At 37.7% G+C, this 14,189-nt stretch overlaps 1 protein-coding gene across 14 annotated transcripts in view; it reads left to right on the forward strand.

The window, feature by feature from the left end:
- The window catches only part of NCKAP5 (NCK associated protein 5), a 1,007,163-nt gene that overhangs the window by 585,396 nt on the left and 407,578 nt on the right, over nt 1-14,189 (forward strand). For all 14 annotated transcript variants that reach the window (XM_057505668.1, XM_057505671.1, XM_057505672.1 and 11 more), the window contains one exon: nt 13,513-13,646. In XM_057505668.1, the coding sequence (XP_057361651.1) occupies nt 13,513-13,646 (134 nt within the window). The remainder of the gene's footprint in view (nt 1-13,512; nt 13,647-14,189) is intronic.

Genomic DNA, 14,189 nt, shown 5'->3' on the forward strand with positions numbered 1-14,189 from the left:
GCAAGGCTCCCCTCTGGCTGGCCTGATGCCAGGGCAGGGTTTGCGGGTTTGCGAGCCAGGTGCTGGCTGGCTGGCTGGGAGGAAGGCACAGCAGTCTGCGTGTCACAGAGGGGGGCCTTGGAGCTGTGTAGCCAGCTAGGACTCTGGAGCGCCTGAAGATTGTGAAAGTTCCCAACCCTGTTCCATGAGGTTTATTCTTTCCTCCAGGTATATGCAGTCTGGCACAGCCCTCTTTCCTGTTGCTCTTTCAGGATTAGTTGTATTAATTATATTTTCATATTATATGCGTTTTTTAGGAGGAAGCCTCTGTCTCACCTCTTGTGCTGCCATCTTTAATCCAATCCACAGCTGACCTTTTAATGGAATGATAGAATGTGAAAGCTTGCATTGGCTAATAGGATAAAGCAACCTGCTAAAAACCATAGTTTTAACATTTCAGGTTTCTAATGTATTCTGCTATCATAAAATAATGAAAACTAGCTATGTAAGAACTGAGCCAGATGTTCTTAGGACCTTGTTTAAAAAAATATTTGAAGAGACTGCCATAATGAAATGGGAAATATGAAGGTACTGTAGAATGTTTTCCAAATGGATAAAAAGTCTTTGTGAGAAATTAATATTAATTACTGAGGTCCCATAAGCCATTTCTCTGGCAGATTACAATAAAAGATTCAGTAGTACCTTGAACAGTCTGTTGTTGACATTATAATTATTCTCCTATTTTAGAGGAGTGAATAATTATTATAGCAAATACTTTAATTTCTCATACACAAAGTAACACCCATTCACTGGAGAAAGAGAGGAATATAGGGATTCAAATCACAGAGGAAAAAAAAAGAATTCTTCTTGTGAATAGTTTTTTTTCCATCCTGTAATTCTGTAAAAATCTAATAGGGTGAACAAAAAGAGCAGTAATATGTGCACTCCTTAAAAAAAAAAAAAGAATGGAATTATAAATACTTTTAAAGGAAGCTGTTGCAAATTCTGTAAGAAAGTAAATTTTTGACTTTATGGTTAAGGAACAAAAATGACTACTCAGATTTGAATATGAACTTTGGGAACAATCTATGGGCTGCTGGGAGAGGGCAAAAGTGAGACTAATGAGACTAAACAAAGTTGATGGCGAGGGAAAGAAAAGAACAGACAGAGTGAAAAGTTCTTTGAAGAGATAAGGGATAATAACTATGTATGAAATGCTTAGCAAAAATACATACTTTTTTACAAAGCTGCTGCATTGACTACTAGGAGAACCAAGGTATGGGATAAACCATAAATTAGGTGGGCAGTGCAGTAACAGAGACAACAGGGTGGAGAAGGCAGAGCAAGTGTTAACCTTCATAGTCAGTATACCTGAAGTTTAAGACTGGAGTGAAAGAGAATAAAAGATCTTGGAATCCTCTACAGTATGGAGCAAGGAGAGAGATATAGTGACTTGAACTTTGAAATGGAAGCTAGGTCTGTTGGATAAATCCATTCATTCTCCACTGGTCATTGTGGGGTAAAGACAGAAAAGAACAGTTGGCTGTAGAATGGTGAATAAATACATCTAGGGACACTCTAAAGTCTGTAGCTTGGTTCAGGGCAGAGAAATGAAAGTAAAAATTCCTGAGAGAAATGAAATCCTTCCCCTTCCTAGTATGAAATGTACTGTATCCACAGAACAGAGAAAAATACTTTACATTTCAATTGAGTAGGAAGGCACTTAATAAAATTGACTTTTGAGAACACCCAAAGGAATAGAATAATTAATAGCTACTGTGAATTGTGATCAATTAACATGACAACAGAGAAAGATCTGTGACCAGGGAAAAGAAGGAGTCATTAACTTCTTATAAAAGGACCTAGTGGTTGGGTAAATGAAACTGTTTTCTAAATAAATTGAGAATTGAGCATTTTGACCAAAGAAACTCAAGACAGTGGTTGAGGTGAGGGACAGAGTGTCTGAGTTAGGCCGTTGACTCTAGGTACTGAACTCATTTGGTTTGTCACTCAATGTCTTGCTTTCCTTGGTCAGGCCCCATTATCATCTGATATTCAAAGACTTCAGAGGAAATGGTTTCCTGAATAGCTTGTCAGAAGTTAGAAAGTCAGTGAGTCAGAAAACCATGTGAAAAGGCCTTTTTCCCACTGAAGGAACCATTGCTAATGAATGACAGTAGTAAAAAAACAGCAATCACTGTTTACTCCTGGTACAGTGGTCAGCCACTCCTGGAGTCCACCCTGAGGAAGAATTATCTTGCTCAAACATCATTTATATTCTGTCATTCTCCTCAAGATCTACAGAGACTTGTAATTATTTGGGAATCAAATTAAAGCCAGTCCCTCTGGGATCTATACCTCACTCCCTCACTCCCTGTGTGTAATGCCCAGTGTTATTTAACAGTCTTGCCTGTTTCACACTAGCTGAGACAACCACACTCTTAGCGTCTTTTAGCTATAGCTTCCCCCACCTAATTATCTGCATTGAGATGCTTGTCACCTTCTTCATTATCAAATGAAATCTGTACTATGACTAACTCCCAGCACATGTACACCCCCCATCTTAAGACATTATATTTCATCTCATACTCTTCATACCATTATAACTATGCTGCTATTGTAGGGGAGGAAAATCTCTACCCTTATTGAGACTCTGCCTGGGTCTAAGAATTAAGCTAATATAAAACAGATTAGCGGAGGAACAGCATTACAAATGTACATGGGGGCCTTCCTAAGGGAATAAAGAACCAAAGTGGCCAGAATTGGAAGTTTTAATTTCTTCGAGACAAAGAGACAATTTGTGAAGAACTGAAAAGATACAGGGGTAGTAAATGGTGAAGAAGTAACTAGGAAGGTAAGGGTTAGTTTTACAAGGGTTGTTCATGTAGGTTTCTTGGGCCCAAATTCTTTCTCTGAGGACAAGAATCCTGGGTCTGAGGAGGGCACCCCTCAAAGCAGGGTTTTATAACCTGTTGCAGAGAAGAAGGGATGGGAGGGTCACAGTGACCTTTCTGCTTCTACCATTGTCTCAAATTCCTTCAGTTTAAGACACTGATAGTTGGTATGCCGAGGTGCCAAATTTTGGGATAACTGCCCTAAACCCCATCGCTGTTGAGTGTGGCTAATTCATGGATGCACAAAATGTAATGATGAAAGACACCTTAGCATTTCAGAAGGAGTTCCAAAATGAGTAATTGTATTTCCCAAAATTGCAGAGGAAGTTAATGGGAGAACTCAGACAATTGTAATCCAAACCACTGGCCTCATGCTTTGTCCACCACAGGAGTCACAAGGGTGAGAATCAGGCTACTTAAAATGATGAAAAATGTGGGAAGTGGATCAATATATAACTTCCTGTCCTGTATTTTTTTCACCTGTATTATAAAATTAAAATTGCATTACTTTCTCTTGTGAATGCAATGTTACTTTTTTATTCTTCCCTTGTAGCCCCAGTTAATAAATAACAAAGATCATTGGCTAAAAGCACAAGACAAGTTAATTATCTCTCTTTGTAGGGTGTCATAATTTGTTATAATTTGTTCCAATGTGCCTTTATAACCCTTGGCACTCTTGACATGCCAAACCTGCATTTTATCATGCTTTTCAAGGCAACCTACCTGAAAATACCCCTTCCATAAAGTTCACATCTGTATCCTTTTGCTAAGTAATAAACATGTACATAATTTTTACCTATGGAAATTTAATCTTACAGAGTGACTCACCTGTGGCACTTCTTTGCCTGTCTAGCACTTAGGACTTTTTAAGATCCCCCAATGTACTCATCTGTCTTCTTTACCCTTGAAATTTCTTTGCTGTCTCCCCCCTCAATACCCCGTGGCTGTGTCCTTTATTTATTTCACCATTTTTTCCCTCCTCTTACCCCCACTTTTTTTTTAAAAAAAAAAACAAGCTCTGTAACTTTTTTGGTTAGACTAAAAGCTGTCTCTCTTGGGCGATGTTATCAGCACTGTAGATGTATATTGGGCCGCTTCTATCCTGGCATCTCAAAATCTGATTCTGATTCTTCTGTTACAGCCAGCAATACAGGCTTTAAAAAAATCAATTCTGAAGTTCCTTATCTGTTTCTCTGCTTCTAGGATAACTGAATCTTTCACAACTAATGGAGATATTGAATTCAGGGAGCCTTACAGGAAAAATATATTACAATTTGTGTAAAAAGCAAAAATGAGGCTGCAATTAGATGTAATAATTATAGCTTAACTTAGAGCCATTTTGCATTGGCTAGATAGAATTTAGATAATACAGAGTTTTTCCATTAAAGACTAGTTTTCATGAAAACATAACAGTGTAATTTTGTTGCTGATGTGTTCAGTTTATGGACTTCTGAAGAAAAAAATCACTTGTCAATTTTAGATTCTCAAAGGTAGCAAGAAAATTAGAATGGTTATTCCTGGTCTCTGTATCATCTTTAAATATTTCAGTATATATTGGGTGTTGATTGATGAACACATGGTGGAATCTGTGATTGGATACTACTTAATAAGCAAATCTAAGCAGATTTTGAAGTTTTGAATTTATTATTAAGCCTTAATGCCGTGCTTTAGGTTTGTATCATTGAATCAAATATATTTATCTTTCTACTAATCTGTTTAACTTAAGATTTTGCTGCATAATATGAAGCTGTTTGCCAGATTCCATATTTCTTGAAGGAGTTCATGTATTTTTTCATCAATACCTAGGAATATCATTAATCCTTATGACTTTCTCTAATAGCCTCTGTTCATTTCTACCTTTCAGATCTCTTTATTATTCAATAGTATTAATATTTTTCTTATGGTTCTTTTATCATAAAATATTATTTGACAAGAATATTTTAACTTAAAACACCTCAGGAAATCTTTTGAAACAGAAACATAGAGTGAATACCTTTCCATATATTACCATGCATCTCTTAGGCATCAAGCTAGCATAGAGTACCTATACATGAGTTGACACTTCATGTCACTCACTAAGTAGGGCTTACATGGAGTGCATAGAGCATATTTGGGAGGTGCACCTCTTGTTAGGGTGAATGTTTCACATAATATATGACCCTGCATAGTGGCACTAGGATTTTCACAGTAAGTAAAGTTCTTTCTATTCCAAATTATTTGGCTCTTCTGTAACTGAATTTGCCTTAGTATCACTGAAGTATGTACAATCACCAAATATAATTAGACCTAGGATAAAGGTATTTATTGACTTTCTGTATTTGATACTGAGTGTTAATATCTTAATACCAACCCATGAAGTTTGGCACACTACAGATCAAGCCACCTGTTTAAAATCATACTGGGTGGTAGGATTAAGAAATAATATCTTTTAGGGATTTCCAAACACAGTTATATGCAGTCTAGAGGACATTTGTGACTAAATTAGTCTCATGCTTTTACTAAAATACGATTTAAAATGTCTTTCCCCTTAGTATTAAAGTTTTATCTATTTAAAAAGCACATTTCTGTGCTTTAAAAAATATATGTAACTACAATATTTAATATGTAGTGATTATTAATGACTAATCTTTTTATAAATTTATCAAAAGTAAACTATGTTAGGCAATATATGCTGTATAATTACAGTTAGTCATATTTTAATTTTATTTGGGACTTAAAAGTTTTCATAGCGCTTTATTATACGTATTTCACTCCTTCCTCACAGTGAACCTATGAAGTTGGCTTGAGTGATTTTACTCTTTCCAATATTCAGAGGAAGCTAGCTTAAAAGAGTTAGCTTGGAAGTTATGTGGCTTGTCCAAAACCACTTGACCAACAAATGTGCAGTTTAAACTAGAAGCTGATAGCATTCACCATTCTCTATTTCAATATTTCCCCATTTGTATTTAGCCTCTTAGTCCATTTCTCTTTCTCCACAGAGTGAGTGGATGATCTTCACCTCTATCAGATCCTATTGTTCACTCAGTTGAATGTTGGTAAAACGTTACTATTTACGCAGCTTATCATCACCTCCTTAATATGACTGTCATGGTCCCCTGTGGCCTAGCCTTGCTCTTCCACCTGTACCATGTGCCACTTCCACCCCCTTGCTCACCAGATTTGAGGCACGCCAAGATTTCTTCCTTCTTCCCTTAGGTGACTAAAGACCTTCCCATTTGCTGCTCACTCTGCCTAGAGTGCTGGTCTTTTCTCCTTACCTAGTAACTCCTAGTCATCACAGAGGTCTCAGTTCAAATGTTAACTCCTCAGAAAAGCCTTCCCCTAACCTACCAAACAAAATCAGTTCTTGCTGTCATCCTCCACAAACCCTTAATTATGCATCTGCTTATACTTATATAATTATCTGTGTGATAGTTAATTTAGCAACTGCCCTTTCCACCAGTAAGTCTACTGCCGTCATGAACCATGTCTATTTGACTCATCACTGGTCTCCTGCTCTGGTCCAATGTCTGGCACATAGTAGATGCTCAGTAAACATTTGTGGTCTGAGTGACGAGAAAATCCTTGTGGGTATGTACATAGCTCTTTTTCCAAGCAGAGTTCTCTCTTAAATTAGGAAATACTATCAGAACCTTTAGATTTTTCTCCATTTCCTGGGAAAATGAAGGTAGAAATGGCTTTTTGAAACTTGAAACAATTTAAGTGAGTCTAAGAAAATTATCAGGAGAGAAGTTTAAAAAATAAAATGGATGACTCAGGGAAATTGTGCAGCCTCCTTCCCTGGAGGTTTAACTAAAAGGACAGAAACTAAATTTAAGGTCTATGTGAAGGTTCTGAGATGTAGCCAAGACCATTTGGTAGGACAAAGAATTGGACTTAATCTACCTTTCTTTTTGTTTTTATGTCTGATTCTTTGTCAAAGGCCAGGCTCTTTGCTTGTGCCTGAATAGGGATAAGATTTGAAATTCTACACTTGATTCAGATTTCTTTCTCTCCACCATGATGTGCAGCTCAGCTGTAAGGTAACATAGGTGTTCTTAAAAATCCCTGCATAAGGCTTGTGGGAAAAATGGAACTAGGAACACAATACTTAAAAACTTTGTCAATGACACAAAAAAGATAAGAATCTAATAAAAATGGCAGCTAAATTTTACATATGTTAAGTGCCTAAGAAATCCATAAATAATACAATAAATATCCTGCTTTACATTTAAAAAGATGTGTGATTTGCTTGGGGAAGCAGTCATTAGGAGGGCTGTCATTTGTGAGTCACTGTGAAGCAGAGGAAGGAAGGCTGCCTGAAACTGGAGGGCCAGCTGTACCACCAGATGTGGATGGGGTGGCTCATGTCACGCACATGCTGGCCTGAGGGTGCTGGTCAGTCTACCTGAGATGTATGTGATTTGTGTATTTCTATGCTAGGTGCAGCAGGGTGCAGTTTTCTGTGTACACTTCATGCCTCTCTTGAATGAAATCAGGCATAGACAAATGTGAAATTGGTGTCTAGTTCAAACTGTCCCCTAGTAATACATCAATTGCATTGGAATAAATTTGCACTTTTAAAATAAGTGTAAGGAGGGGGTCCAGGATGGCAACAGGAAGATAACAAACTCACCTCCTCCCATAGACACATTGAATCTAGGCTAAATAAGGAAAAATTTCCTCTGAAGAAGCCTGAAAATTAGCTGAACATCTTCACATTAAATGAGAAAGAGGCCATTTCCAGGCAAGTAGGAGAGGCTGAGGTGGAGTCTCACCATAAACTCCACCCCCAGTGTGGTGACCCACAGTAAAGAGGGAACTTACAAATTCAGAGCTTCCCCTCTAGGAGTGAAGAGTAGGTACCCTACATCAGGCACCCCAACTCTTAAGACCTGTACCTGAGAGATGACCCCCCAAAACATCTGGCTTTAAAAGTGAGTGGTGCTGGAGTCTAAGAGACTGAAAAGGCTGTAGTGAACTGAAAACCTGCGCTTGGAGGGCCCATGTGCAGACTCACTTCCCCGAGTACCAGTGTGGGAGCAGCAGTTTGGAAAGTATGCAGACTAAATGTGAACGAGATTGATTTGTTAGTCTTAAAGTGTCCATCAGAGGGATAGGAGCCTGTTGGGAATCTCCCTGGGATGAAGGCTCTGGAGGATACCATCTCCCCTCCTGCCCCTCTGCTGTGCCCCACAGTGTCAGTGTCTCTGGGAGGGGGATTTTTACCCACATCTGGCACCCCAGTTTTTGTGGCAGCAGATCTGGGGACACCCTTGAGCACCTGGCTCTGGAGGCCTGGGGGCTTGTGTTCCTGGATCCCATGGGACTGTAACAGTTGGAGAGACAGTTCCTGCCAGATTACCACCCACAGGGTACTGCACAGATAGCAAATTGAAACACACCTCCACTCATTCTGAGGAGGAAGCCTATTTGTGCATCCAGGAGCTTTTTCCTGACAGGCAGGCTCATGGTCTCACTCACAGGTCTGTGAAAGTACTTTCAGGGTTCTAGTCCCAGGCATGGGTAATATAGCCAAAGGAAGATGTTTAGGGTTAGAAGAGAATAAAGGTGAGACAAGAGCCTTGGGAAATTTTAACTGGTAAAAATTGGGCACAGGAAGAGGGACCAGGAAATGTGTCTGAGAAGGATCAGAAAGAATCTAGAATCATGCATCAAAAAGAATAAAATATTTAGACATAACTTTAACCAAGGAAGTGAAGACCTATATATAAGACATTAATGAAAGAAGTCAAAGAAGACACAAATAAGTGGAAATATGTTCTGTGCTCATGGATTAGAAGATTAATATTGTTGAAATGTCCATATTACTGAAAGCAATATACAAATTCACTGCAGTCCCTATCAAAATTCCAAAGGCATTTTTCATAGAAATAGAACAATCTTAAAATTTATATGGAGCCACAAAGATTCTGAATTGCCAAAGTAGTGTTAAACAGAGAAGAAAGCTGGAAGCAGCACGTGCCCTAATTTAAAACTATATTGCAAAGCTATAGTGATTAAAGCAGTATGATATTGGCATTAAAACAGACACATATATCAATGGAACAGAATAGAGAGCAGAAATAAACCAACATATGTATGTATATAGTCAATTAACTTGCACCAAAGGAGCCAAGAATATACAATGTGGAAAGGACTGCCTCTTAGATAAATGGTACTGGGAAAATTGGATAGCCAAATGCAAAAGGATGAATCTGGACCACTATCTAACACCATATACAAAAGTTAACTCAAAATGGATTATAGACTTGAATGTAAGATCTGAAACCATAAAACTCTTAGGAGGAAAATTAGGTAATAAGTCTCTTAGCTTAGGTCTTAGTGATAATTTTCTGGATCTGACTCCAAAAGCAAAGGCAACAAAAGCAAAAATAAGTAAGTAGGATGACATCAAACTTGAAAGCTTCCACACAACTAGGGAAACCATTAACAAAATGCAAAGGCATCCTACTGAATGGGAGAAAATATTTGCAAATCATATATTTACTAAGAGGTTAATGTTCCAAATACATAATGAATACATATAACTCAATAGCAAAAACAAGCAAACAGTCCTATTAAAAGTAGGCAGAAGATCAGAATAAACATTTTTTTCCCAAAGAAGACATATAAATGATCAACAGGCACATGTAAAGATGCTTAATGTCACTAATCATCAGGGAAATGCAAATCAAAATGACAGTGAGATATCACCTCACACCTGTTAGAATGGCTATTATTAAAAAAAACAAGAAATAATTAAGTGTTGGTGAGGATATAGGACAAAAAGGGAACCCTTGTGCAATGTTGGTGAGAATGTAAAATTGTTGCAGCCACAATGGAAAACAGTACAGAGCTTCCTCAAAAAATTAAAAATAGAACTATCATATGATCCAGCAATTCCACTTTTGGGTATTTATCCTAAGAAAGTAAAAACATTAATTTGAAAAGATATATATACCTCATGTCCATTGTAACAGTATTTACAGTAACCAAGATCTGGAACTAACCTAAGTGTCCATCAATAGATGACTGGATAAATAAGTTGTGATATACACACACACACATGCCTACACACAAACACATATACACTAGAATGGTATTCAGCCATGAAAAAGAATGGCATTTTACCATTTGGGACAACATGTATGGACCTTGAGGGCATTATGCTAGGTGAAATAACTCAGACAGAAATAAATACTCTGTGATCTCACTGATCTGTGGAATCTAAAAAAAACTGACAAAATAAAACAAGAACAGTAAGCAAACTCAGATGGGAGAACAGACTGGTGGTTGTCAGAGAGGAGGGTGGTAAGAGTGGGCAAAGTGTGTGAAGGGGGGTCAATAGATTGTAAACTGCCAGTTATAAAATCAATAAATCATGGGGATGTAATGTATAGCATGGAAACTATAGTTGATAATATCATGTTCCATATTTGAAAATTGCTGAGTGAGTAAATCTTAAAAGACCTCATCACAAGGAAAAAAAATTTTGTAACCATTTATGGTGAGAGATGGTAACCAGACTTAATGCGATGACATGTCACGATACATCCGCATATCAAGTCATTATGCTGTACACCTGAAAATAATCAATGTTATATGTCAAATATAAAAATGAAAAAGGGTAGAAGGAAAAAAATGTTTTAGTACAACTGACTCTAGCAGAGAAAAAGGGGGTGCCAGTGGTCAGAAAAACCTGATTCTGGTCCCAGAGCTGTCGTTTCTAACAGCGGGACGTGGGCAGACTCCTTCCTTCTCTTGATGTTGTTTTCTTCAACACTGAATGGACTTGATAACAATGACTTTGCTGTGCTCTTCCGAGGACAAGATGCAGCAATGAAGGCAGAAGCATTTTGTAAAATGTAAAGTGCTCTCCAAGTTCAAGATTTTTCTCATAGAGTGAGAGACAGCAGCTAAAGAAGAATGCAGGGTTGAATGTTCGAACCCACTCAGAGGCAGCTTTTGTTGAGAAAAGTATGCGAATTGCCTGTTGAAAGAGAACCCATGGCTGTAAAGGAAAGGAAGAGAATGTGGCTGGCAAAGCTTCTGTGAAGATGTTTTTAACATCCCTCCTTGTGCTCCTCATGGGTGTAGTGATTTGGGTGCAACCGTAAGACGAGGTGAACTTACTAAGTGAAACCAGGAGAAATACAAATCTGGTCCCCAGTAAGTTTTGAAAAACATCTCAGAGCTGCCGTAAGATGACTTCTTAAAGCCAGAGCAGCTCAGTGGTACAAAGGAAAGAGAGATGTTGCCATAGAAACTTGGCTTCCTCAGCTTTATGACCCTGATTTTGGTGACACCACCTTGTCCTTACTGTTCTTGAGTACCTAGTGTGCCATAGGAATAACACTGAAGCATTCTCTGTCTTTCACTTTCACTCTCCCTTCTGTGAAAGATTCAGAGCATATCTTAGAGAGAAACATCAAAATTACTTTGGGGACAAATCACTTTATACCCAGGATGTAGCTGTGCTGTTTTAACTGAAACACCATTTGAAGGGAATATATTTTAGTAAACTTTTGCCTTCATTAGTCTCAGAATTCCCTAGAATTTTCTCTATGTTGTAAGGGTATCATTGTGTTCACATTTGAAAAGGCATTAACAAATTGAATAGAGAGGATTTTGGTAACAGTTCATTTGGAAAAGGTTCTCCCTTATTAGATTTTGGAGATTTTTCAGTATGGCTTTAGTTCTTCAGTAGGGTAAATCCATTCTTCACTTTTGATGGAAGGAGGAGAGATACTTTCTCTGCAAAAGTTCACTTCCGTCATAGGCTGTGCTTTTGAAAATACTCAACATATATTTTTTTTGCCTGTTTTTCAAAGCCCAATCTTCCAAATTCAATAGTATAGGTGCTTTGTCCATGTTCCTTCTAGTCCAATGAGTCTCTACAAAGAGGAATGTTGATTGTGTGTAATAACTGAGTAAAAAGTTTACTTTTTTATTATGGTGAAATATATGTTATATAAAATTTGCCATTTTAGATATTTCTACAGAGATTTATCTTTAATTAGCACATTTCTTTTCCAAAACCATGCTTTTCTTCTTTCCCAAAGCTGCTGGAAAGTTACAGAATAAAGACTTGATTTTTATTTCATTTTTTTTCTAATTTTTATAGAAATAACTGATTGTGGGGATAAAATGGAACATTCATGAATTAGAGACATAGACAGTCCAGCCTGACTTAGCAAAAGGCCAGCTCTAGAATCAATAGCAGATATACTTCAGTACTACTGTGTATTGGGTAATGTGCTAAATACAAAATACATATGCATTAGAGGGAGTCCTAATCACAAGTAACTGTTTATATAGTTGGAAAATTATGATAAAGGCACATGAAAAATAATAATAGAAAAAAACTAAAAACCTAAAGGGTAGTAAACAGAGTAGTAGGTGCTGTTGGAAATCAGAGAAGGGAGAGAAGGATGATGTGATAAAGGAAAAGTTCTAGAGGAAATGGCTTAAAGCTGAGCCTGGGAAGTACCCTAGGCTTTGAATAGAGAGACCCAGAGAGCTTTTCAAGGAGGAGGAAGAGCATGGTCAAAGGTGCAGAGGCAGGGGGATGTGAAAGTATTTTTAAAGGCCCTTGATTTATTTATAGATTCTGGATGTTTCTTTCATGGTTCTCTAGAGAACTTTTCTCCCATGAATTAGAATTGGAGAAAATCCATTTTTTCCTCTCACTTCCTATGAATATGCCCCATGCAGTGGGTCAGACTTCATCGTGGGCAATGCATGGTATTGAGTCATAGTGTCTTCTTCGTTGGAAACTGAGGCTTCCCTTCTTTCCCTTTAAGAATATAGGTCCTTCATAATCAGGCATTGAATCTTTTCTTTTCATCACAGATTATATATTCTGTATGCAGAGATCTTAATTTTGTAACAGCCATCATCATACTAGCATGACATGCCAAAAAAAAACTAGCCTGGCCAAGTCAGTAATGTCAGAAGGATCTGAGCTTACAGGCTTTCCACCAGTTCCAGGAATGAGTTTTTGCTGAACCGTCTATTCTGCATCATCCCTGAATGCTCACTTTTAATCCCTCATGCCCATTTGTGAACAAGCTAGTTTTCTAGGATTATAAATTAAGTGGGTGGTTGAGACTATTTTTATCTGTGAAAACCTAACTGGACAAATAAAAACTAATTCTTTAACCTTATTGGTATCAGCTCCATGGTCAAAGTTGTAATTCCTGGTCCTTCTGTAAAAATCAGTATATTCCCTTGAAAGCATATGCCAGAGTTTAAAAAAATAATTCTGAACAGGCACTAATGATCTTACTCATTATTGCTTGAATTATTATGCATTTGATAGTATTATTGGGTCATAGATCTTCATATCTCCACAGGAAGCCACCTGCTTTAGTGGAAATTACTCAAGCATTTAGAGTCAAATCAGTCAGGACTGAAAATCTGTTACCTTCTGGTTTTTATGAAAAATTACTTAGATGTCTCTGATCCTTTGTTTCCTTGTCTATAATAAGAGATTGATAACAGAACCTACTTCATCAGGTTGTAATGTAAATTAAATTAATTAACTTCTATATAAAGTCAAAGTCAGCACTTAGTAACTGACAGCTGTTAGGAATTATTTTTGCCATAATATTTAAGAAACACCTTCTTAAAGGCATTCCCTTTGTGCCTTTGATAGCATGAGAAGCTGATACATGAATTGGAAGAAGAGAGACACTTACGTCTTCAGAGCAAGAAGAGGTTGCAGGAGGTGACGCTGGAGTCGGAGCGCAACAGAATTCAGATGCGAGGACTTCAGCAGCAGTTCTCCAGGTATTGTTCTGCACCGAGCATCTTGCTTTGGGAAGTACATCTCTCCTGCACCAGTAACACTTTTGCTGGAATTTCCATTGTGCAAGCCTCTGTTGCATCTGAGGAGGGAATTTACTAAGAGTTCAGACTTCTTGTCTTCTGACCAAGACATCCTGTTGCATTTGGACCAATTTTTTGGAAATCTCCATTTGCACATCACATAGCCTTGGTTTTATTGAAGTTGGTTGTCTTTTCGTCTATGGCTTTCTGAAGGATTTTCCAGTAAGTTGTGGAGGCTTTATGGCCTTATTGGCCTGTTCTGTGAAAGGCCAGCCAGCAGGAAGATATTCCGCTGGTTATCATAATCTTCTACTAAGGTAGAGAGTGTGAATCTAATCTCCCAGTAAGCTCTTACTCATTACTCAGGGGAAATATTTAGGAATGGTTTTGAAAAGATCAGAGTTCCTTTACTTTAAAAAGTAATTTGAATTTGGAAGGAAGATTCTGAAAAAGTGACTCTTCTTAGAGTTGATTCCAGCATTGTTGGGATCTCTCAGCTTCCAA

Source organism: Manis pentadactyla, chromosome 8 (assembly GCF_030020395.1).
Source record: "Manis pentadactyla isolate mManPen7 chromosome 8, mManPen7.hap1, whole genome shotgun sequence".
NCBI classification, from domain to species: domain Eukaryota; kingdom Metazoa; phylum Chordata; class Mammalia; order Pholidota; family Manidae; genus Manis; species Manis pentadactyla.